We start from the raw sequence: 25,261 nt of genomic DNA on the forward strand, positions 1-25,261 counted from the left end.
TGATCAGTCTATTAAATGCTGCAGTGCAGTCTAAAACAACATTTAATCTGTACCTAAGTATTTGAAATTCAAGGGGACTTTGCAGTAGGAAAGTGTTCTCACTTTACTAGAGCTCTTCATGCCCGTAAATGGACACTTAAACACTTGATCGCCTATGCAAGTTTATTTGGAAGCAAGTTATCATTAATTTTAATAGACTTTCCTTCCAAGTACAGTCGTACCTTGGTTGTTGAACGCCTTGCGACTCAAACGTTTTGGCTCCTGAACTCCTGCAAAGCCAGAAATAAGTGTTCCGGTTTGCAAACTTTTTTGGAAGCCAAACGTCCAGTGCAGCTTCCGAGGCTTCTGATTGAGTGCAGAAAGCCACTGCAGCCAATCAGAAGCTGTGCCTTGGTTTTTGAACATTTTCAGAAGTCAAACGGACTTCCGGAACGGATTCCGTTCGACAACCAAGATACAACTGTATATGTGCTTAGGACTGAAGCCTATTTATTCCCCTAAGCATGCTTGGCACCACATTGAGCTCAGTAGGGCTTTCAAGGAAATGTGAAAACAATTGCAACCATCCAGTTTTTGGGGGGTGGGGTGCCCCTGGAAGAATTGCTCGGGGGGGGGATCCTCCTTGGAGTAGATGGCATACTGTTTAGTTTAATTTTCATGCTTAGATGTATCTTCACAATGCCCAGACTCAGTGGGGCAAGTACAGTATGTAGTGTCTCCAGTCTCAGTATGTGAAGCCTGGTAAGAATGCAACTCATTATTATCTACTTGCCTCATAAAAGAAGCTCATCATATGTTTTTATTCATAGAAAGTAAACTCTTACAAATTTAGGGGAGAGGTATCAAAAGAGGATATACTACTGCTACACAATATATCAATTTGTTTTTATCCTGTTTGCTGATAAACAACATAGAAGAAACCTCTCCATCTGCTACATGAGAGTACTGACATAAGCACCTTGCTGTAACAGTCTAAATATATTAAATCTTCTATGAACTTCTTTCATACTTGCAGGCTGTCACCTTATGGGTACAAGTTTTCAACTAAATAAATCACTACCTTAGACTCATACCTTGAGACCCTTTCTTCCATTACATTGAGTGTGCTGTTGCCATTTTCAATTTTCCACTTTGAATACAGGAGGTCATAGTGAATACAGGAGGCACTAGTGTGTAGTTACTTCCCATTACACTTTTGTATAGCTGTATGGTGTAGCTTAACTGTGCTTGTATCAGGTCCCCATAAATGACTCTTGCATTTCTGAGAACAGGACCTCAGTCCTGCTGCATGGAAGGGCAGTCCGTGATTTGCAATGGATCGCTTGTCAAAACAGTGATGGGGAACCTCAGACCTGGAGGCCAAATGTGGCCCTCTCTAGTTCTTGGGACTGAAATAACCCTCTCTCTTTTTTCAGAAATATGTATCATTTCAGATTTAATCTATGAATTTGGCAATTCATACTGAGGTTTATCTGTGATAGGTTTTTGTATTTTTATCTCCTCGTGCGATGCTTATTCTGTGCTCTTGTTCCTTATTGAAGCTATTGTTCCTCGCCTTGAGATTTTTGGATTAAGGGTGGGATGTAAATATTTTAAACAACTAAATAAAAGAATCAATTAATTCAGTAAATCTCATATAACTCATCAGGCATGGTTTATTTTAATTGAGTAACACCCCCCGTTTTCCTGGAGGACTGGTTTCAAACTTCCTTGCTTAAGTGACTGAACAAAAGCTCTGTGAAGATTTTTTAACATGTATTGTACTTTTGCCACAAACTTTGTTCACCGAAAATTGCCACCTACTTACTGTCTTTGGTAGTTCTTGCCATGTTGATTCTTTTTCTCAAGCAATAAGTTCCTAAACCTCAGTGGTCCAACTTATGAGTTAATTTTGCAAAGGTATGTAAATTCCCTTCTGCGCTTGAGTTTTTGGGGCATACAAATCACATTTTCAAGCTACATTATTGCAAGAATGAAGCATTAGAACAGGCATAGGCAAACTCGGCCCTCCAGATATTTTGGGACTACAGCTCCCATCATCCCTGACCACTGGTCCTGTTAGCTGGGTATGATGGGAGTTGTAGTCCCAAAAATGTCTGGAGGGCCAAGTTTGCCTGGGCCTGCATTAGAGGCATCTTTTGTGAGTTAAAACTTTTATCCTACCACTTTAGCAGCTGGGATTTTAAGAGAGATGCCCGCAATTGCCAAATATTGTATTAAAGCCATGAGCATCATTACCCACGTTGAGTATCCTCTTGAATCATAGAATTGTAGAGTTGGAAGGGATCCCCAAGTATCATCTAGTCTAACCCCCTGAAATACAGGAGTAATAATAATAATGATAATTTTTTATTTATACCCCGCCCTCCCCAGCCAAGGCCGGGCTCAGAGCGGCTTACAAGCAATAATAAAACAAGATTAATGATTACAACTTAAAAACAAAAATAAAATACAACATTAAAATAATGGAACATTAAAATATTAAAATGGAGCCTCATCGCAGGAGGAGTACAGAAGTGTCATAATAGCAACGTCTCATATTTCTTCCCTGAAGCTCAGGGAGTTGTCCCATTTTTTTCCACTGAGAGGTGGCAGTTTTCTCAAGGCCAGCCCATGATCTTCATGGTTGAATGTGGATGTGAACTGCTCCTTAACTTCACCCAAAAGCCATTTGGCCTGGAGCATCTAAAAAAAGGGGGGGTTGTAATTCAGCTGCCCAGAGCATCTGCTATGATATTATCTGACCTCGGTTCTCTTCATGCTAGAATTTGAAAGGCAAGTGAGAGAAATTACGCTTTCTCTAGCATTGTTGAGATTGTTACATTTGTCCCCATTTTGCTGAAGAAAACGGAGTAATCACTTTCTTCAAGCCAGTATTTTCTTTGGTGACTGGAGGGATTGTTTTCTGCCACATCAACCTCCTTGTAGGCTAAGATCTTACTCAGAGGCAGACCCCCTTTAGGTAGCTACCCCCACCCCCACCCCTTTGAGGTGATGTGAGTGGCAACAAGGGACAGGGCCTTCTTGGTTGTAGCACCTTGCTTGCAGACCCCTCTCCCAAAGGTGTCTCACCTGGCAAATGTCTGTTAGGTGCCTGGCAAAGGCAGTTTTATTTTCCCAGCCTCCGGTTGATCTGAGGTGTATTTTCATTTCTGCTGTGGTTGTTTTTAGAGCTGCCCTTTACTTTGTCAGCTACTGCATATTGGTTATTTTACTGTGCTTTTTGACCTGATGTCACAGTAAACTGCCCTGTGATCCTCAGAGGAAGGGCAACATGTAAAATAATAATAATACTGTAAACTGCCCTGGAAATGTTGAAAGGTGGACTAAGCATTTATTTAATATTTAAATAATATTTTAACAAGTGCGCTTTCCCCTGCTTCTTATCTTGGGCTGTCACAGAACTCTCGGGCTTCCTTTCCTTTAAGCTGGCATAAGAATGGGCCTGGAGGCGTATCAGCCATGGAGAAAAAGAACCCCTTGGGTGTACAAGGATGTGCTTGATGCTTTGGAAAAGTCATTTGGCGTTTCACACTTTCACAGATTAATGCATAAGTAGAATAGAATAGAATAGACTTTATTTGCATAGCCAAGAGGCCATTTAATGCATAAGTATGTAACAATCATGGCTATGGAGACTTCAGTCCCTCTTTTTACTTTGGTTTATGACTTCCTGTGTTAGGTTTTCTAGGTATACATCAGCAGAGCAGCAGTAAGGCAGCTTCCCCCTCCTGTATATGATACAGCAGTGTGGTGTGGAGCTAGCATTCAGTCCAGAAAGCGATGGGCTAACATATGCTTCTTATGTGACATATGACATGCTTCTTGCACTAAAACTGCATTGTGACCTCCGCCCCCCCCTTAAGATGGTGTTGTATAGTCTCTTCTTTTTCTTAAACATCAGTGTACAGTGGTACCTCAGGTTAAGAACTTAATTCGTTCTGGATGTCTGTTCTTAACCTGAAACTGTTCTTAACCTGAGGTACCACTTTAGCTAATGGGGCCTCTTGCTGCCGCCGCACCACCGCTACGTGATTTCTGTTCTCATCCTGAAGCAAAGTTCTTAACCTGAGGTGTTATTTCTGGGTTAGCAGAGTCTGTAACCTGAATCGTCTGTAACCCGAGGTACCACTGTATTCTAAATTACTAAGTGCTGCCTGTGTGCAAAGCATTTTGGAATGAATGAATGGTTTCACTGTCTGTAGGGCAGTTTCTGGATTTATTTCCCAGCTGAGTTATTTTGCATACTATGGGAGGAAATTTCATGAATATCTCGTAATTAAAGTATGGGAAGAAGCAAGTCTCCAAGCCCCAAGTTTTTCTCTGCCAAATGATTCAATATAAGGGCAACTCCATACTTCCTGCAGCAGATGTGCTTGCTGCATTTACAGCAAGAGTATTTAACATAGCAAATACAAAGTGGGTGCACAGCAAACACCTATGTACATGCGCCTGGTGTTCTTGTCGTGGTTTGGCTTCCCAGACACAAGGGCTTGTTTCGTTTCATTTTAGATGCATGTAAAAGTGAGTTGGTCACCCAACAGTAGTCCTCCTAATTGTGAGCACAGTTGCTGAGTGCTAACAGTGCAGAGTCAGAGCAGAGCCACTGAGAAATGATGGGGGGAATTGGCATAACTGGGAAAGCTGCAATGCTAGCTTAGCAGCTGGTGTGTTGCTGCTACTTACTAGGAGGGAGAAGAGATGGGGAGGCCAGTGTGGTGCAGTTACAATAGCTGAAGTGTCCACACTGTGCCAACCTCCTCACAGCCTCTCTCCCTCCTGGTAAGTGTCAGAAACACAGCTGCCCTGGTGTTCGCTTTGCTGCTCTTTTCCACCAGGCTATCCACTTCTGTAGTCAGCAGAGCCTCAAAAGTTTGCGCAGGTACCACCCGTTCTTTCTTACCCCACAAATATCTCAATGGGGATGGAGCATGTTCAGTAGCCACATAATGTTCAGTATCACTTGGAAAAGAAAAATAGGAATTGGGTGAGAGGGGTGGGTAGGTTTCCTGCTTTGAGGAATGCCTTTCTGGAACCCTGAACAGGATTACGCATGTTAGATGGGATGCTACTGTTGTGAAAATAGGGAGGGGTACAACTTACCTTCCTCAATATACTGCAACATTTTGCAGCAGTTGACATTTCTATTTTGTTTTTGCTACGGGAAATGCTAGTATAAAATAGCATAGCCAGCACACTTCCAGCATGAGCTAAAGAGCTCCCCCCACCAACCCACAGTAACTCTCTCTCTCAAGGGCTGAAAATAGCTGTCAGTTGAGTATCTTAATATTTGCATGTTACAGTATGAATGATTTTAAAAATTAGAGTGCTCAGCATTGTGGTTAACCATATTTGGTTAGTCTGCCCTTTTAGGCTGCTTTCCAAATTACATATTATTCCTCTGTTACACAGTGGAGAAGAAAGCATTATCTTCATTAAATATTAAAATATATTCCTGTATGATGATCCTGTAATATGTATTTTATTTGGTTAAGAGGAAGATTGTAGTGAACTTTGATAGATCTACTTTTTGTTGGGAGGGGGGCAAAAGGAAAACTAAAGCTTGTTGAAAGCGGCTTTCATCTACATGTTTTAAAAATGTGTCCAGCGTATTCACAAATTAATTGCAGCAAAAATAAACTATCTTATTGATTTAATGCCTGCATGGGTGTTTCACATCTTTCACTTTCACAAAGTAAAGGTGTGACTCGTAAGATTCTTCTTGACTCCTTTCCCATAATTCCATTGTCCAAGTTTGAGGCAGTACTGCATAGCACAAACATTGTGCAAAATGAGACCTGGAAAATGTGCATATTTGTGCTGAGGAAGCAGAAATGCAAATCTACCTCTGTAAAATTTATCAGCTTCCCTTCCATCGGCAGTTCCATCTGTATGTACATTCCACATGAGAAGATATCAAGGGCTCAACTTAAACGAGTTGTATCAAGTGCAATAGCTGTTCCCAGCTTGCATGGGAAATCACTCAGGGAAATAATTTTTGTTGTCATCATGATGGAGTAGAATATCATTCAATGGCACTTTGCTTTGACTACCGTGGGTGGGACTGTTTGTCACTCTTCACTCAGGTAACTGAAGCAGCAACAGTGGCACAGTACCCTGATTAGAACCAAGTAATAAAACTAAGGTGTTTTCCTAATGGTCCAATATGGTTGTCTGCACTATTTGATAGATATGTCACTGATAAGCAAAGCTTATGACTGAGTGCAAGGTCTCTTTAAGCAGAGAAACGCCTGGATGGGAAGGAAATGAGGCAATGAAGAAAGTGACCTTTTGCAGTTGCAAAAGTGGGTCAGTGCAATTCTACTGAAGCAGAAGTGGGTCAGTGCAGGTGTCTTCCCAAGAGATCAGGATTCTCTTGAGTCCCCTTTAAGGGATGTGTATGCAACGCTTTTAAAAAGTTTGACCAATAAAATACTTCAGAATCAAAAGTGTGTATGTGAAGTTAGAATTGTTTGCATGCTCTCTTGCCATTCACCCCTGACACTTTGTGTGTGTGTGTGTGTGTGTGTGTGTTAAGATAGAATTAATAAAATAAAAAGTTGCCGGTTGGCCCCTGAGTAATATAGCTCTATTGTGTGTTTCTTGTTCTGCAAGGACTGTCTGAACGCTGAACTTAGCTGGGGTCAGTAAGTGTGTTTGTGTTTGTGTCTCACTCACTCATTTCATTCCCCGCCCCCTTAGAGGTAGCCGCCCCCATAGCAGCCGTAGGAGGAAGTGCCTGTTGGTTATTTTAAAAAGGGCTGTCATGATTTGCAGCATGGGGAGGAGGCAGTGGGATAAACAGAGACCTCTCTCTCCAAACTAGGACTGAATCTCTTCAGGGCTGGCAGCCTCTCTTCCTCCTGCAGCTGCTACCCAGGCTCCTCTTCACCTGCAAGAATTCTCCCTTCAGCTTCGGATCAGGTCACAAAGGCTCTGCCCGTCCCCTCCTCTTCCTCCCCCACCCCGTGTTTAACCGTTCTCTGCTTAGGGTTTGCCATTCAGGGTGAGGAAGTGAGGCGCTTTTGAGAGCGGGAAGGGAAATGCTGGATCTCTGTGTGAAATAGCCTCACCCTGTGACTCTAGAGACATGGCAGGAGAGCAGGATGAGATCCGTTGCTGGGTGGGTTAAACATTGTTGGAAGCTGCTCAACAGTAGTTTCAGAAGCTTCCGGAGGGAGTGTTATTGTGGGCTAGTTCTGTGTCGTTTGTAACCATAGGTTTGAGGGGATTTGCAGTTAGGGGCCCCTTTGTTTCCAGCTTGGGGGGAGAGTTTGCCATCTTCTCTCTGCTTTGTTATGAACCTGGCCTTGAAAGAGAGAGAGTTTCCTGAGACTGGAGGTGCAAAGTGACTTCATTTTTATTTTACTGCAACAAACGTGAGGCCAATTTACTAGTTGTGTTTGAATGTCGTGTAGCCTTCAAAGGTTGCCTTTAATATGTTGGAATGTGCTGAGCTTGGTTTCACAAGGCGGGGGAACAGAACTTAGCACAGGGCAGTGTGCTTTTGCGTTTACCCCTTGGGTTTTTATTTTCACACGTGAGGTGTTTGTATGCACCTGCATCCATGTTGGAGAAGCTGAGTTATCTGGTTAGGAGAAAACAATTAAACTGACATTGTGCTGTACCTTAGCAATTTTTTTGTGCTCCTGGTGGGGGTTGATTCATACAGACATCTCACTGCAAAGAAACGAGGACCGAATGTTAAGTCACCCATAAGAACTTCACCATCTTAAAAAAAAAGTCTTGTGAACCAGATGGTAGTGTGACTGGCAAGTGGATGAGATGGTGAGGACAGCTGCAGCAGTAATAGGACAGGCTTGTCTGCTTAATGCAGCCTCACTGGATATTAGTCTGCTGAATAAAGCAGGTTGGCAAAAGGGTGTCAGAGGTCCTGTGTGGTTTATTGAGCAGGGTCCCCAGCAGTTTTTTTCAGAGTTTGCATCTGGGTCTCTGTCCCCAATCATAGGGGAGACAGTGGTGGCCTTTTCTTTTTATCAGTAGATCACAGACCTGGGACTGTAGCAGGGCCTTGTTTTTTCCCCTGTTCAGATTCTATGCTGGAAAAAAATATGAAAGAAACTCCTTAAAAAATTCCTCCCCATCTTCTGTTCTGTCAAGGGATTTGTGAACCAACAGCTGCTTTCCTTACACAGACCAGTTGTAAAGAGCAAGTCCCTCTGGCGAAGCTCGTCTAAATTTACTTGTGTGAGACAAGGGTTCTGTATTCCCAAAGTGGAGCTCCCACAGGTTAACTTCCTTCTAGCCAAACTATTTAGCACTGTACCCTTAGTTTCCAAGGCTGCCTTCTGCCTTTTAACATTATGCCTGAAATTTTCCAGACTGGGCTTAGGTATCTTAAGAATGCTTTCGTCTTCTCAAGGTACCGTGTGCTATGGCAAAATGTGAAGATGTTATACAAGATGTAGTTCCACACTATACCCTGTTTAAAGCATGCCATCTGGCAATCTATATGTAGAGTGGCAAACGGTTTGTGTCATGCAGTTCTCTCCATGGCTTGGATGAAGTGACTTTCCTCCATGCCACAGCAAACCTGAAGGTTTAGAATAGTGGCGAAAATGGTCTGTTCTGGATGTTGAGCTGTCGCTTTCTAAATGGTGGAAGCCAACATGTGGAGTGACTTAAAATGGCCCCTATATGGCAACCATAAACATGTACACATGCCATAGGAAAGGAGTACACCAACAGAGGGTACCTGCTGACCAAACAAAGAGCAAGGTGTTTATGAACCCCAACTGCTGACATTTTTACTAGGTAAACTAATAATGCCATTCACCTTCCTAGTCGACAGGTGATCGGGTTTTCACAGCACTTAACCTAGCCTAAGAACCTAGAATAGTCAGTATCTGTATTCTCAGTCGCTACATTATTTTGCTGCATGATGCAGGGTGTTTAATGAGTTTTGCCGTCTTAACCAATTGCTCCAAGGTTGGTCAGGCTCCATAATAAGGTTTTGTTCCAACCAGCCGTCAAGGCTTCACAGTTGAGGAGCAGATGTGCCCAGGCAGTCATACATGTATAAATTTACTTATTGCATATTTGAAAGAGATGGTAATATTAAAGCATGGAACAGCTCTATTTTTACATAATTTGAAAATACGTCAGCCCAAAGGGAGAGGTCTCTTTCCTCTTGGGCAGGCTGGATTTCTTTTTTGACTGTAATGCTTGACATTTCTGTGATGACCTTTTGGTTTTGAACCAAAAAAACAACATGTCTGAATGTCAAGGTGGGAGGGGGCACTATAAAAGATGTTACCATAGTTCCAGTTTAAAGTTTAGTAGGCTAATACTTTTGGCAAGGAAAATGTCAGAATAATGTACGTTGAGGATGTACATCAAACACAAGTGTGCAGTTAAGGGTTTCTTTATTATTATTCCTGAGCGTGTTCCCTTACAGTTTTGGATTCTTACGTTTTCTGTCATTCAGATATATCTCAAATGGATCCCCCGTAAGTTAAATTTTGTCTTTTGAGGGTTATGCCCTTAAAAAAAAATACCATCCCTTTGCCATCCCTTTAGAACCTTGGGAATAGTGGGGTCTCTCGGTTCAGTTCTTGTGAGTTGAGGTACATGAATATTAAATGGTGGTGAGAAACTACATTTTTCACTTCAGATTTTGGGGTGAAAAGCTGGATGGGGATTGTTCTTTGTGCTGTTTTACTGCTATTCACAGCCCTCATCAGCTGCTATTTTGGTATATTTTTAAGTAAATAAAATAAATAACTTATAATCTAGCCAAAACTAATTGACTAAATGATGACTTAACTTGTGTTTGTGAAGCAGACCATCTTTAAATGGTGCTGAAGAAGCAGACAATTGGGGCTGCAATGCAATCAAGCTACAAAATATATGGAGAGGCGAGTGTTGAAGGGAGATCATGTATCTGCTTATAGCGCACCCAATGTTGTGGCCAGTTGGTTTGGGAAGTGGGTGGCCACCTGTGTTCGTATGGAGGATTGAAGATTTCTAGTACCTTTTGCACTCCTCCCCCCAAAAAAATCCCCCAAGGCAAATGGGGATTGCACTGTTTCAGTGGGAGAATTTATTTACAAAACACACACATGCACACTTTCCATCATTTCAGCTCAGTATGCGTCACTTCAGCCATTTGGGCATATCAGAAGTTTTTAATGAGAGTAACGAGGAAGGACTGTAGCAGAGTGGTAACATAAGAACAGGCCATTGGGCCAATGGGCTATCTAGTCCAGCGTCCTGTTCAATAGTAGCCAACCAGATGCCTTTGGGAAGCCCATTAGCAGGACCCGGAGTGCAAGAGCGCTCTTGCTTCCTGCAGCTCCAGCAACTGTTATTCAGAAGCAGACTGGCATTCAGAAGACCCAGGTTCAATCCCTAGCATCTCCAAGCATGATGGGGAGAGAATACTATCTGAAACCCAGAGAGGAGCTGCTGCTGCCTGTTGATGTAGGCAGCACTGAGCTTAGATGGACCAATGTTCTGACTCAGTATAAGGCAGCTTTCCTATGTTCCTGTGAGCTAAATATGAAAGTTGCACCATTTGACCTTCCATCTTGTTGCAGATATGGGGCGCTGGGCTATAGTTACTTAGCATTTCCCATTTCCTATCTGGATGTGTTGAGAGCAACTCCTTCTTTCTTGCTTCTCATGTTCCTTCCTGCCACTTAAAACAGGATGCAGGGCTTGGCTCTGGTGAGTAGCAGGTCCAGTTCAGCCCACAAGGGCCCATTTTCCATGAACACACTATGAAGCATTGCTTTTCTTGTCTCTTCTTAGAGTGCAGTCTTCTAACAGTTTATTTTAGTGTAAATAGCATTGTTTAAACATGGCAGTGAATGCATTTTACGGCATGTTTTCCCCAGTCTAGATGGTTATCTATGTGATGTTTGTGTGTGCATGAATGTGAAGAATGTCTTCCTTTCTGCCAGATTTGGGTAACTAAGTAGTAAGACTATATATCCTGCTGCTGCTGCGCATTAGGCTTGATACATGGATAAGGAACAAAGCTGTGGAACCAGGAGTCTGCCATCCCTTGCCTGCTGTGACTGTGTGCGTCTGGTTCTGCATCCCTGGCAAAAGCTTATTAGCATCAGCATAACATTAAGATTGAAGAGCTATGGTTACTGGGCAGACCGGAGCCAGCAAACACAAAATGATATTAAGAAGAGCTATCTGCAACTCTTTGAGATAGTATTATCTCATGGCTTCAACTTGCAGAGCAAAAGGTGGTTCTACATTAAATTTCGGAAGTACAGAACTTTCATTGGACAGGGGAGTTGGTAATTTTACACACACACTTATTTTAGTCAAGACTGGATTATGGCATTCTGCTTGGACAGAAATGAAATAGCTTTATGGATTATGCTCCCCTGCCCTGTCAGATGTGGTAGCTGGCTGTGTTCTGAACAGAGCTTGGGAAGGGAGATGGTTGGTAGCCTCTTGTAAACTGTTCAAATCAGCCTCCACAACTCCTGTTATTTTGGACTACACTTCTCATCTTTCCTGACTAACGACCATGCTGCCTTGGGTTGATGAGAGGTATGATTTAAATATTTTGGAGGGCACCAGGTTGGAGAAGGCTGCTCTAAGTTTTATGATAGGACTCTGGGGTGTAGATAAATATAAGTATAAAACAGGAAGGCTGCAAAATATTTTCACTGCCTTATCAAAAGTCTGCAAGTCCAGAAATTCTGTCACTCCTTCAGGCACAAAGAAGGAAAGTTAAGGGGGAGTTACGGTATTTCAGAATAAGGTCAATGTCTCTCCTTTGGGTAGCTTTGTTAACCCACCCACCCGAATTAATAAACCATCTCTGTATTATTTGTTTTTGTTAGTTACACAGGCTTACAAATGGGCTTGTTTTTTCAAACCCACAGGGTTGGAAGATCCCCAGAAAGGCACCTAGTCAGACTATCAGATACGTTTTTCTGTATGCAGTGGAGATAGATGGCTATCCATCATTTCACTGGGGAAAAAATGCTAGAAAAGATTCCACAGCCTGCCTAGGCAGTTTGCTCCATTGTTGTGCCATATGTTTAAAGATTATGTCTTTCAAATTATAGATTTGAAAGTCACAGACCAAAAGACGTAAGTCAGTAGATATTGAGGCCGTACTTTAGTCTGCTTAAGAAAATAATGGAATTTCTTTGTCCATTCAGAAGGTTTCTACAGGAACAAAGCTTACTCGTGATGTGGTTGGATGGGGTTTCTCTGTGTGTCTTTGGGGATATGAGCTGCTTCTTTGTGGGTTCTCAATGCTGAAGTAATAAGAAAAGGGATATTTGCTAATAATGAAATGCTGGGGAAGTTGGCAATGCTCTTTGACCCTTCCTCTAGAACTGTCTTCACTGACCTCTTCATGCTGATGCACTCCATAAGTACTTTAGGACTTGTTAGAACAGGACACGTGTGAGTTAAGTGTGCCTGCACATCCAATTTAAACCAGTTTCAAATTCATTTAATGGTCATAATGGTGCTCAGCCCAAGCATTATCGTTCTGTGATGAGGATTAGTGATTTCTGAGCATTTTCACAAAATTACAGTTTCCAGAGGGACACAGGTGGCGCTGTGGGTTAAATCACAGAGCCTTGGGCTTGCCAATCAGAAGGTTGGCAGTTCAAATCCCCGCGACAGGGTGAGCTCCCGTTGTTTGGTCCCTGCTCCTGCCAACCTAGCAGTTGGAAAGCACGTCAAAGTACAAGTAGATAAATTCCCGCTCCAGCGGGAAGGTAAACGGCGTTTCCGTGCACTGCTCTGGTTCACCAGAAGCGGCTTAGTCATGCTGGCCACATGACCCGGAAGCTGTACGCCGGCTCCCTCAGCCAATAAAGTGAGATGAGTGTCGCAACCCCAGAGTCGGTCATGACTGGACCTAATGGTCAGGGGTCCCTTTACCTTTACTACAGTTTCCAGTGTCCTTGGAGGAAGGGGCCATGATGGTTTCGGTGTGTAAGGTAGTTATGCCAAGAACTAAACACATAGAGCAGGGATGGAGAACCTGTGACCCTGCAGACTTGGTTGGCCTCCAACTCCCATCAGACCTATTCAGCATGGATGATGGGATCTGTAGTCCAGTAGCATCCGGAGGGCTGCAGGTTCCCCCTCTCTGGCATAGAGGCTGCTTTCACATTCATTCCAAGAGACCTGCACATGTATCTGGATAATTATTTCTGTGACTACGCCTGGCCAGGTGTCACGGTGCCGTCAGGCAATGAATGTCCAGTGTGAGGAATTGACTCTTTACTGTCAAAAGTACACTCCCAGTTTAGGAAAAGTCAGTTGCTGTAACAGAGAGGTCCAGCTTATGTATCTCCCCCACCTGAGCTGCTCACAAGCAGGCGAAGATTCTGCCTGCATGCAATCCACTTCTGCTCCTCTCACCTCTGGTCCTGGGAGACCGTGCAGCAAGAGAGGTGGGGGCAGGAGGAGGAGGAGGTGTGGAAGCCCCTTTCTCTACACCAGCCTGACCTTTCCCTCCCTCCTGCACTTGTTCTTCACTCTCCAATCCTACAGCTTCTTCTGCCTCAGGCTCTCATCTTCCAGCTGTTACAGGCTGCCCTAGACCACTGATCCCGTCTTCCAAGACAGTCTCCAACCGCAGCTCTCTTGGTTCCCACTCCTCAGTATCCAGTCTCATTGTCCAGCCAGTCCCTGACGCCGGGGCAAGTCTTGTTTAGCTGCAGAAGAGAACAGAAATCCTCCATTGGTAGAGGCAGTTGGCTGTTGTTAAAATGCTTCTGTTACCCCATTTATTGCCAATACTGCTTTCCTCAGTAGCAAGTCTGAGTGTGAGCAGACACACCTGCTCCTCGAGCAGGCCTTGGCACTTGGTTGTGGATCTTCAGCGAGCCCTAAAATAAGACTTGGCTGCTGCTCGCGTACAGCCAGCTTGGTTCTCTCACCCCACAAGGCTGTTACGTACGTGCAAGCTTGGCTCTGAAGGCCAGGCACTCAAACTGCGGAGGCTTCTGTGATAACTGCCTGTGTACTTCAGAGTTCTTGGCAGCTTAACAAGCACATCCTTTCTGGTTAAAAGGCAGTTGGTGGGGAGAGAGAAAGAGAACTTCTGTTCAGGCAAATGTTGAGTGTCCCTCTCCGATAACTGAGAACTCGAGTGCCTCAGATGATTCAAGAGGCTTTGCATCTCAAGGATCATCCCCTGCATGCTTCTGGTGCCAGGTGGGTGCATGTGGTGTATGATTCATATGCCACGTTTACTGGGAAATGAAAGGGGAAACTGGGCCGGGCCAGCTAACTCTGTCGAGTCAGGGGAAGACCCTGTGAGAAATGCACACCCTCCTTCTTCTCAAGCCACTGTGGCTTTCGGTCATGCTGCTCAACCACAAATGGCCCATCTAATCTGGTGTGCTGCATCTAGCAGAGCGTAGGCCCTGGCAACTATCATAGCAAGGAAAGCCCTCCTCCTTTCCGCATGTCTTTGGCGAGCTCAGCATGGTGCAACTGCTGCAGATCAGGAGATGCAACAGCCCAGCTAGAGTGGAAAGAGGATCTCCGAGAGGGGAGGCAGAGGCAGCTTCGTATATGAGAAAGTGCATCTTGGGATGTCAGGAGGGTGTGGGAGTAAGGAAACACGAGCTGAAGGAAAGCTCTGGCATGTGAGCCGCACCGGAGTTGGAGCGGGATCCCCGGCCAAGCTTCCCAAGCCTCTGCGGCTGCCTGTTTTAGCGTTCTGATGGCAAAGCGATAGTGAGCAGAGCCCACGAGGTCCCTGTGTCAACAGTGGGGATTATTAATAGCGCTTGTACTTCTAGCAGTTTCCTGATCCTGGGGATGCTAGTAGCTGATGTTATAGGAAAAACCCCACTTGGCAGGCTTCAGGGTCTGCCCTTCCTGCAATATGCTCTCTTTGCAGTCTGTTGCCTTTTGGAAGGGAGAGAAATGGACATTCCTGTGACCTCTCTTAACCTGTGTTGCAAAAGTAAACCAGTCCCAAGCTGGCTGCATTTAATACAACGGGCTTTGTGTCTTACTCTAGGGGTAAATGGCAAAGCGAGGGCCACAGGAATACCCACATTCTACACACCATTCATTCTACGCACCAAAAGATGCACAGGAGGCACTGATGGTTGGAGCCTTTGTAGTCAACTGCCTAGTGACTTGCAGGATTCCTGAGTTGGGAGTTGTGGCTGGGGATTGCCAAGCCTGTTGTGTGCAGGGGGTGGTGTTAAGACAGTGCAGAGCAATAAGCTGGAACTCTCCTTGGATTTGGGGATATCTCAGTTGACAGCCCTTTGCGCTGAACGTTCTCCTGGCTCTGCTTAGCTCTCTAAGGAATAGGGCAAGATACAGTGAAATGTGTGGAACTTGATCTCGGCACCCACACTTCCTGCTACAAGGCTGAGAGGAAGGAACATGCTTTGTGTGACTTGACCCAGCTTGGTTGTTAAGCTGGAGTTTCAGCTGCCTTTTGAAAGGAAAACATGCCCCATTAAGTTAAGCTTACCACAACCCTGATTACAGATCATTAGCAGATCAAAGCCCCAAGCTTTGCTAGTGAAAGGGCTTATGATCCGGAATCAGGGCCTTTAGAGAAACTGTGTCTGCATGTTGTGTGTTGCTCTCTCTTTCTCCCCTCCCCCCACCCCTGACTTTAAGGATATCAGAAATAAATTCTGTAAGACTTCTTTATGCAGCATATTCAGATACGCAAAAATGCTAGAACAACAAATGTTCTTATTTCCGCTGCAAAGATTCAGTATGGATTAGCATCACTCTGAGTAAATGCAATAGGCCATTTTCAATTAGATATGCAGCAGCTGCTGTGTGGTTTGTTGCTTTGTGGATATTTTAGTTTTGAATATGTTTTAGTTTCAGATGTAATTTTGTTGCTTATTATTCATTGTACGTTGTGATGGTATCTGAGGAAAGGCAATCCATAAAAATAATGATTAATAATAAAAAATAAGTTTTGCTTCACACGAACTAATATTTATGATATCTACAGTTTGAGACACAAGGAGCATGATTCACCTAACAAGTCCCATCAGCATAAGCCTTGTGCAAGGCCTTCCACCCCTCTCCTCTCCTCCCCCAACGCTCCCCAGAATTGGCTCTGGGGGGGGGGGGTCAGGAGAACAGCCTGTGGGGAATCGTTCCACCTAGCAAGCTGCAATGTTATGGTGATCGTCCTGTCATGACAAACATGATGTTTAATTCCACTTTTCATTCTCATCACACAAACACTATAGATTATTATATCATTCAGTTTGGCAAAATGTAGTACGGGTTTTGTTCATAAAAAAAGGCTTGATTGTTAAATGAATTCTTTTGCCAGCCTGATAGAAGGTTTGAAACTCATGTTGAGGTTCAACGTGAAAGGCAGGTTGGTTTATGTAAGATCTCTTCTCTCAGCTCTATAGGTGGGGCAGCCCCATTCCTGAAGGGGAGTGTTTGCTAACCTGACCTTTACATAGCTAATTATGCAAGTTAACAGAAAGTTTAGTATGAACACTAGGAATTAAATGACAGACATAGGTTTTGTTTTGCCAGGGTGTTAGGGGTACAGTGAACAAGGGGGTTACCAAAAGGTATAAAGCAAACAAATTAGTTTATGCTGTAATTTAGAGGTTAAAAATTAGTGAGGAGGTATCTCAAAAAATAAATTTTAATATTGTATCACAAATACAAACAAGAAACAAAAACAGGTTTAAAAGCAAAGTAAGAGTGCATTACAATGCAACCATAGTTGAGCATTTAGGGAGAGTGATGCTGAGAAAAATATGCATAACTTGTTGAAGTCAGTGAGACAGAGTCCTTAACTTTGTAAAATATTTACTACATTGTAGATGTCATTTTATAAACTTATAAAAATACTTTGTGTACATGTGAACTTTCTCCATGGTAGGTTCACAGTACACCTTTTCAGCAATCCTCCTGTGCTCATCATAATAACTGCAGAATAAACGAATTCTTACTTTTTACTGCAGGCATGCTTCCTTATTGCTGGCTGACTAGAAAACGCAACTTAAACTGAAAAGCAGAGCAAAAGGAGAATCTGAGGTAGACTAGCCCATAATACAAAGTTCTAATATTTAACTCTTCAAGGATCAGTACTGCCTGGTTTTTTCAGAATCGCTTAAGGGATTCCAGGATGATTGTGATAATGAAAAACCCACCCTCAGTCAGGGAAAGTCTTGAGTGAGCAGAATTTGGGGGGCTCTCCCAGATGAGGCTTTTGTTGTGCACTTGTCCTGACTTGTTCACTGAATTTTTCAGAGGCTCTGTTCGTAAATTGCTCCTGGTCTTAAAGCAAGCTCTCATTCTTTAAAGGGAGGCTGTCATGTCACACACAAACAAAAAATCCCCCAAATCCAGAGGGTGGGGAAGCACAGCTTGAGAGGCGAGGTGGTGCATCAGTTTGCCCCACTCTGGCTACAGGGGTGTCCTCACTTGACAGCTATTATATGAGTATAGTCCTAGTCTGTTTACCAAAGAGATAGGAATGAGGCGTGTGTGTGTCATGAATATTACAAAGGAAAGGCAGGAATTGGGACTAGCAGTAATGTAGCAGAAGGAAGACAAACTTTGGGGTTTAAATGAAGTGAGATCACTACAGAAATCCTCGATTCCTGCCTTTGATTGGGTTAAATATTTCTCCCAACATATTTGGTGGGCAATCACATGTGTAAGGATTTCTCAAACCTACCTGAATATGACAACCAGCCTCCTATAATGAGATAAAGACCCGGATTCCTGCTTGAAATAAAATAAAGCTCTTGGAGAAGATAAAAGCTTCCACCTGAGCTTTATAAGGAATATGCAGAATGGTTGGGTGCCCATCCTGAGTGGCTTATTTACCACTATAAACAACATTGGCCAAATGCCCTCTGGATGGAAAATGACTATCAGTTTCCCGATTTATAAGAAAGGAGGTTGGAATGCTCAACAAACTATCAGCCAATTAGCTTGTTAGACATCTCTGCAAAGCTATATTCCCGGTATCTCCTTCAAAAATTGTCAGACTGGTTGCAAAGTAACAACATTATTCATGAAGAACAAGCAGGGTTCAGAGGAAGATACAGCGCCATTGATCAGTGTTTTACTCTGAACCATATTGTAAGGAAATATACATTGAGATTGATCTTTCTGCTGCATTCGACTCTTAATTGAAATAGACTGTGGGAGAAAATTCAAATTGCCAACATTGGCTGCAGACTTCTGCTATTGATCCAAGAACTGTACAGTAATACCAAAATGAGGGTCAGAGTAGGTTTTAAATGATGGTATGACTGATGCTTTTAAGACTTCGAGAGGAATGAAGCAAGTTTGCATTCTGGCTCCCACTATTTTTAACTTTTATAGTAATGATTTGGTGTCATATTTAGCCAATGCAACCTCCCCCCCCCCCAGTAATTACGAACAGAAAGATCTCAGTCTGGATGTATACAGATAATTTTTGTGCTTCCCTCTTTCTTGATTGGGCCTCAGAAATCTCGTGGAGGTGTTCAGCATATACGGTAAACAGGAAATCCTATCTATAAATGACTCTAAAACCAAGACTATTACTTTTGGCAAACACAGTCCTAGGTATAAGTGGTGTTTAGATCAGAAAACTATAGAACGGACTCATTCATTTAGATACCTGGGTCTACCCTTTAGCGAAGCCCTCTCTTGGAAAGTGTCATATGGAGGCAGTGAAAGTCAAAGCACAAAAACCATAGGAGCATTGATTAAGTTCAGTTAGAGTAAGGGAGGGCAGGTAATGGAACCTGCCCTAAAGATTCTTGGTAGCAAAGTGCTTGCTCAAATGCTCTATGCCATGGCGCTGAAATCTGTGGCACTGATTCACACGCCATTAAGGTTTTGGAAACCATGCAAAAAGATATCCCCCCCCGCCCCCGCGCGGAAGCTATACTCTCTACCATCAAGAATATCAGCAGCTCTTCTTCGTACGGAATCTGGGTGGGCAGCAATTAAGACAAAAGTGGATTGAGTTTAGTTAAAGTATATATTTTTTTAAAAATGCTACTATGCCTATTGAGTGTTTTCCTGCACCGTGCTATATGGAATTGGGTGAAAACCAACTCTGGAAAGCAGCTTGTCAAGATGTTTCAGTCCATTATTATTTTCCAGAACTGAGTTCCGCTTTAACCCTGAATAAGTGTCTACTTAGGGATTGACTCAAGGGACCTGCAACTAATTAGAAACACTAGATTTCCCCCTCGGTATCCACTCTTGAGGACAGAGCATTTTAAAGCTAGTTTATTGACCAAACTCCTCACCAGCTTCCTCAGGAATTGCCTTTATTGAGCTGTATGTGATGCCCACTGCAGTCTTGGACGGCCAGCTCAAGAAAACCAGCCCGTAGGCTGACAGAGTTTGTATTCTTGGTCAACTTCAGATGGAAGACATCACTAAAACAATAAACTTATGAACTTAAAGCCAAACAATACACTAGAACAACAGATTTGTTCCAAAACTCATTTTTTGGCAATATGTTCCTGAGGGGTAGTTGTGTTAGTCTGTTTCAGCAAAACCTACTAAGTCTTATGCTACATTAAAGACTAACAGATTTATTGTGGTGTAAACCCTCATGGACTAGAGCCTACTCTGTTAGATGCAGGATGAAGTGTACTATAGTGCATAAAAGCTTATGCCATAATGAGTATTTCAAAGCTCTGACGGGATACCAGCACATTCTGTACTGTCACAAACAGACTAAAGTCCGTGAAAACTCTTATTCACATCAGGAATATGTTTCTGTGCACTTGTACCAATTGTTCAGGAGCAAATCTCGCCAAATTTAGTGGGACATAACTTCCCTTATGGTCTACTTGTGATCACACTGCACAGGCTCTAAAACTGAGAATTAATTATTCCCGTGTGGTCTCTTACTGATCTTCAGTGTATGTTTTGACTTGGGAATCTTCAGTAACATTCAGTTTGCTGGAGTGAAAGGATAGTGTTAGGCGGCCTTGTAAATAAGCCCACCAAAACCCCAAAACAAATTATTATTATCCTGCTGTGCTGGAGGCTGGCAGAGGAGGTACAAAAAGGTTACTGCATTTCTATCCTGGATGTGAAAGGATTAAACCACCAATATCCATAACATTCTCTTGAGAATCAAAGGGACAAGTAATACTCAGGTGCTTGGGAAAGTTAATGCACATGTGTTTGCTGTACAAGAAGGGGTGGGGAGGCACAATGAACCCTGGCTGCGAAGCCCAAGCAAGACAGCCCTTGCAGGTGAGCGCAGGATTTAACGAGTTTAAATATATGTTTAAGGCAGCAATCCTATCCACAATTACTTTACAATACATGCCATTAAACTGAATTGAATTGAATAGATTTGAAGAACAAAATGCCAGCATTTATTCCCAATAAAATGGTGTTGTTTTAGCTTTACTACTGCTGACTCTGAAGGTATTACATTTCCTTCAAATCTGGGCTGAATTCTACAGGCTAAGGGAGAGTGCTTTGTTCTGCCAAGGTTTCAAAATCTGGGAGAAAAGCAAGGATTCCCCCTTGTAACTTTTAACTGTGAAGCAGCAAGAACAGGGACAATATGACACAGCAGCCTGTCATAGTAGTCTTCCTCCCAACCTAGCAGTTCGAAAGCATATCCACACGAGTAGATAAATAGGTACAACTGTGTTGGAAAGGTAAACAGAGTTTCCGTGTGCTCCGGCACTCGTTATGGCGTTTCGTTGCACCAGAAGCAGTTTAGTCATGCTGGCCACATCACCTGGAAAGCTGTCTGCAGACAAACTCCGGCTCCCTTAGCCCGAAAGCGGACATGAGCGCTGCACCTTATAGTTGAATTTGACTGGACTTTACCATCTAGAAGTCCTTTACCTTTACTATAGGAGTCACATCGCATGCTTTACTGTGTTCTCAGCCTTAAGGAACAATGACAGCTGAAAGGGCACGTTGTGTATAACTGGTTTCACTATACAAATAATGCAAGAGTAATAGAGGACTGTTATTTAGTGCCATGAGCAAATGTCAAGGCAAGAAGAGTTTTCCACTGCTTCTTTCTCAACTTTTTGTAGCATGTGCAAGGGGCAGCTCTTAGAAAATGCCTCGTATTTATAGTATAATTAACAAACAAATTGTATAATACACAAATTGGGCTGCCCGGATTTGAGTGACAGAGATATTTTCATTGCTGTATGTAGGAGCTAAATGCAAATCTAAAGGAATCTCTAATTACTTGCTGTGGAAAGTGACTGCTTGAAAGAAATGCTAATGCAGGGTAACTTCCACATAATCTGCCTGCCCAGTTTTAACAGACTTCTGAAAAGTTTTGGCCTCATGGCAGGTGTGTGGGATACCTGGATATCATCCGATTACTGTCTTTTGATATCCTATCAAAACTAGGAGCTATAGATTAAATCAAGAAACATGAGTCATTTTTGCTCTGCACAAAACGTATGACTATCCAGTTGCAGATTGGAATGGTTGCTGTGCCTTGCAGTGAGATTTGGATACTTCTGACTATTAAAAATTACTGTTGCTTGAAAAAAAGCAATCCTTTTGAAGTTTACTCACATCATATAGAGAGTATGACTAACAGGGACCTAAAATGTGCTTTACACTTGGGATTGAACAGAGTGCTTGTTGCAGATATAGAAAGATAAGAGACCTCGGGTACAATTGTATTTTAGAACTCTGAGCAGTTATTCATTGAGCATTGAGCACAGTGAGTGCCAGCGAGTAGTTAAAAGAAAAAGAAAAGAAAAAGAATTCCTGTTGCTCCATTATTAGGCATCAGTAGAACTCTGCTATTGCTTCACAGACGCATCTTTTGTCATCTTTTGTCTCATTCTTAGTCTGCTTCTGGCTGTTTTTTTATTGGACCAAATTCTCTAAACTGAGCTTTAAATTTCACGAAATGGAAAATGTTCTGTTCTTCCAGTTTTGATCTTCTGTGTACAGTTGACAAGCAGGAAGCAGATTGAACCAACGTGTATTTTGTTTGCACTCAGGCCCAGGCTGTTTTAAAATAGAACAGAAGTAGCCTGAGCAGCTTTTATCCTTGACACCTTATTTAAGGTTAGCTGCTTCCTATTTTTTTGCATATTTATATACAAGTGGTGGTGTCTTTATATAAATGCTTGTTGCTCGTTATGGGATATAGCAGATGCAGAAAAAGTCCATGGAGCCAAAGCACCTCCTTTTAGTATGAACGTTGACTCGCTGACACTTAGATTTCACCCATGTGCCTCAGAGTTTGCGTTGGGAACCACCAATTGTCACATGGTAGCCATTTCAGCACCGTTTTCAGTTCTTGCATTTTTCCACATTCAGATTGGCCACAAATAACAATAACACCAGTACTAGTTTTCTGGCGCAGTAATCTCCCCATAAGTGAAACTCTTTCTCTTTCTCCCCCTTTCTCTTCCCCTAGTGCTGTGTGGTGAATTGGATATTTTGGGTGACTTGGCTCCACTGAGTGAGAGGGTACTAGATGTCTTATTGTTTGGGCGTCAGAAGCTGACACAGGACTGGTTATGGCCAAAAAGAATTGGCTGGAGCTTGGAGGGTCGGGGAGGGCCGGGGCTGGTGTCCAAGTAGTGCTTGGGGTCTGGGGTGCCCCATGATTTATTCATTTAGATCTTGAAGGCCAGGTTAGGTAGGTGGGAGGGTGAGTCCTCATTTAAAACACCTGGTTTCTTTGTCAACAGCCCCCATTTGCTATGGAATCCTTTTTCAAAAGGCACTTCAGGAAGAAGACTGCGCCGCTAGGGCCCCGGCGCACCAGTGTGGTGGCCCTGCCGGCCAGCAAAGCAAGGCGGCGCTCTGTGGTGGGCCAGCCCTCTGCCACCCTAACGCAACACCGCCGCAAATCCTGCGCTCACCTGCAAGGGCTGTCTTGCTTGGGCTCCCGGCACAAACGCAGGGCGAGTTCCAGCAGGAGGCGATCCAGCACCACGACCCCTCGCCTGAGTCCTCGGTTTTCCGTCCAGAAGAAGCGCGGCGGGCGAGTACGCACCATAGATACTCATCTCATAGGGCCCTCCTTGCTGCTGGCCAGCCTCATCCAGGTGTATGAGGCGGAAGGAAAGAGGCAGTCGCCTTGCACTGAGAGCTCCAGCTCAGAGTCCCCCAAGGAGGGGCTTGAGGAGAGCGACTGGAGTGAGGAAGCTGCCTCTTCAGGCTCTGAAGGATCTGGCCTGAGAGCGGAGCAGGAGAGGAAGGAACTGCAAGCCGAGCTTTCGCGGTGTCCCGGCCCTGCCACGCAGCACCCTGCCGACCTGAGGCTTCTCCTGCGAGACCCTCATTACCTGCGCCGCAGGTCCTCCCACCTCCTCCCAGCAGAGTTTGTGCACAGCAGAGCAGCCTACGGGCTTCAAGGCCGCTACAGATGCTTGAGCCAGAGGCGGCGCTCAAGTGAAACCCCCAAGCTGGGTGCTTTGCTCCAGTCATGCAGGACACGGAGGGCTGCCAGGAGGTGGAAGGTTCCTCTAGGGACCAGTTGGCTGGCGTTGACTACCCATAAATGCCTGGGAATGGATCTTGCCCACAATGGCTGCGGCAGCGACTCCCCTGAAGGTTGCAGAGCCCTACTGCCGTATGTATGGCTTTATCAGGGGTACTAAGCTCTTTGGGGTAGAAGTGGGAGGGGAGAGGACCAGCACAGCCCTGACGCACAACCACAGTGCTTTTTTGCAGATTGATAGTTATGAAAGAAGCACGCTTGAGCTGTGTCTTTCTGAGAACAGGACAGGTGCAGTGGGTCTCTCCCCCCCTCCCATTTCTGCCAGTTGCACTTCTGTCTGGCTCTTCCTCCAAGAAATTCTGAGTTCATTCGGCTGAGAGAAAGTGAGTCACCCAAGGACATCCAGTAAGCATCATAGCCAAGCAGGGATTTGAACATGGGAGTTTCCAACTGTAACATTTTACACCTCTGCACTGCATTGGTCTCCTGGCTGCCGTGACCCTTCCCTCCCTGCTTCCTGTTCCCCTACCCCCGATAGTGGCCTAATGTGGTTGAATAAGGGATCTGTCATGAAAAAGGGATCCTTCATGTGGTCCTTGAGGGTGCTCTTCCATCAAAGAGCTGGCTGTTTTCCTGCATCTTCCCACAAAGTCTGTTTGGTATTGCAGGTTGCCTTTTACCTTGGCTAAGAATTGCCAGTTGGATATGGTGTTTGAATGATGGAGGAGCCAGAGTCCTGTAAAAGGTCTTTGTATGAAACAAGCAGCAGCTCTGACCAATTAATGTATTAAGATGCGCACAAAAGATTACATGTATGGCTTTAATGTCACTTTACACAATTTCACAACACACACAAAAACAAACAGAGAGAAGGAGAGAGAGAGCAGGAAAAGCATTCAGAAGTGGCAAAGATTAATAATAATAATAATAATAATAATAATAATAATAATAATAATAGTTTTAAAGGACCTTTATGACTGTAACATTGATTGTGTGTGGTGTAGTGCTACCACGTTTGACTTAGGTAGATTCACATCCCTGCTTAGCTACAAAGTTGAATGGGGTAACTCAGGCCATTTGTGTGTTCTCAGCCTCACCTGCATCCGAGAATTTTTGAGGATAAAAGCCTTTGAGTTACTTGGAAGAAGGATGGGATAAAAAGTGTGTGTGTGTGTGTTCATGCGCGCGCACACACACACATATACATTGTGAGGAGGACAAAAAACACAAATATGATTTGTCCTTGATGAATTGATCTAGAGTAAAACCCATGTGTGATCTTAAATATGTGCTCTAAAATTCTGAGATGCCCAGCTGCTTCTCCCACTCTCACCCCAATTAGCCTTGGAATGTTTTGCTTCAGAAGCAGCAGGAAACCTGGGCTCTGTTTCATCTTCCCAGGAGTCTCACAAGCCTGTGTTATTGTGTTATTAGTCTTCATCCACTTGAGAGAATAGTGATCTGTTATGGAATATTCTGCACACACACACACACACCTTTGGGAGGAAGGATTCATGGAAATAATAAACATTCAACTGCCACTTGGATTTTTTAAACTAAACCACTGCGTCCCTTTCTTCATGGCTGGTGTTTGCAGTGGCATGGTACAAAATGCCCAATCCACATGGTAGATTTCAGCATGCCAGTAACTTGGCATTTATTAGTAGTTGCTGTGTGGCATGACTTAAAGCAGTTATGAAGAATAGTCTGTTTTTCACTGCCACAAGGTAGAAAATAAAACTTACTGCCTACCACTGAGTTGGGTAAGTATTACAGTGGTACCTCGCAAGACGAATGCCTCGGAAGACGAAAAACTCGCAAGACGAAAGAGTTTTTCGTTTTTTTGAGTTGCTTCGCAAGACG

General features: G+C 43.7%; 1 protein-coding gene across 14 annotated transcripts in view; it reads left to right on the forward strand.

Moving 5' to 3' along the window:
- The window catches only part of DGKZ (diacylglycerol kinase zeta), a 135,877-nt gene that overhangs the window by 66,346 nt on the left and 44,270 nt on the right, over positions 1-25,261 (forward strand). Inside the window, exons 1-2 of one of the 14 annotated variants that reach the window (XM_083601402.1) lie at positions 6,739-6,924; positions 22,644-23,530. The exons of 10 other annotated variants lie outside the window; for them this stretch is intronic. In XM_083601402.1, the coding sequence (XP_083457528.1) occupies positions 22,656-23,530 (875 nt within the window). In that variant the 5' untranslated portion in view covers positions 6,739-6,924; positions 22,644-22,655. Of the gene's footprint in view, positions 1-6,738; positions 6,925-10,487; positions 10,511-14,104; positions 14,176-22,643; positions 23,531-25,261 lie in introns of those variants that run through there. 3 more of the 14 variants (XM_083601396.1, XM_083601399.1, XM_083601408.1) reach the window with 3 other exon arrangements.

This window comes from Podarcis filfolensis, assembly GCF_964270895.1.
Source record: "Podarcis filfolensis genome assembly, chromosome: 1".
NCBI lineage: Eukaryota > Metazoa > Chordata > Lepidosauria > Squamata > Lacertidae > Podarcis > Podarcis filfolensis.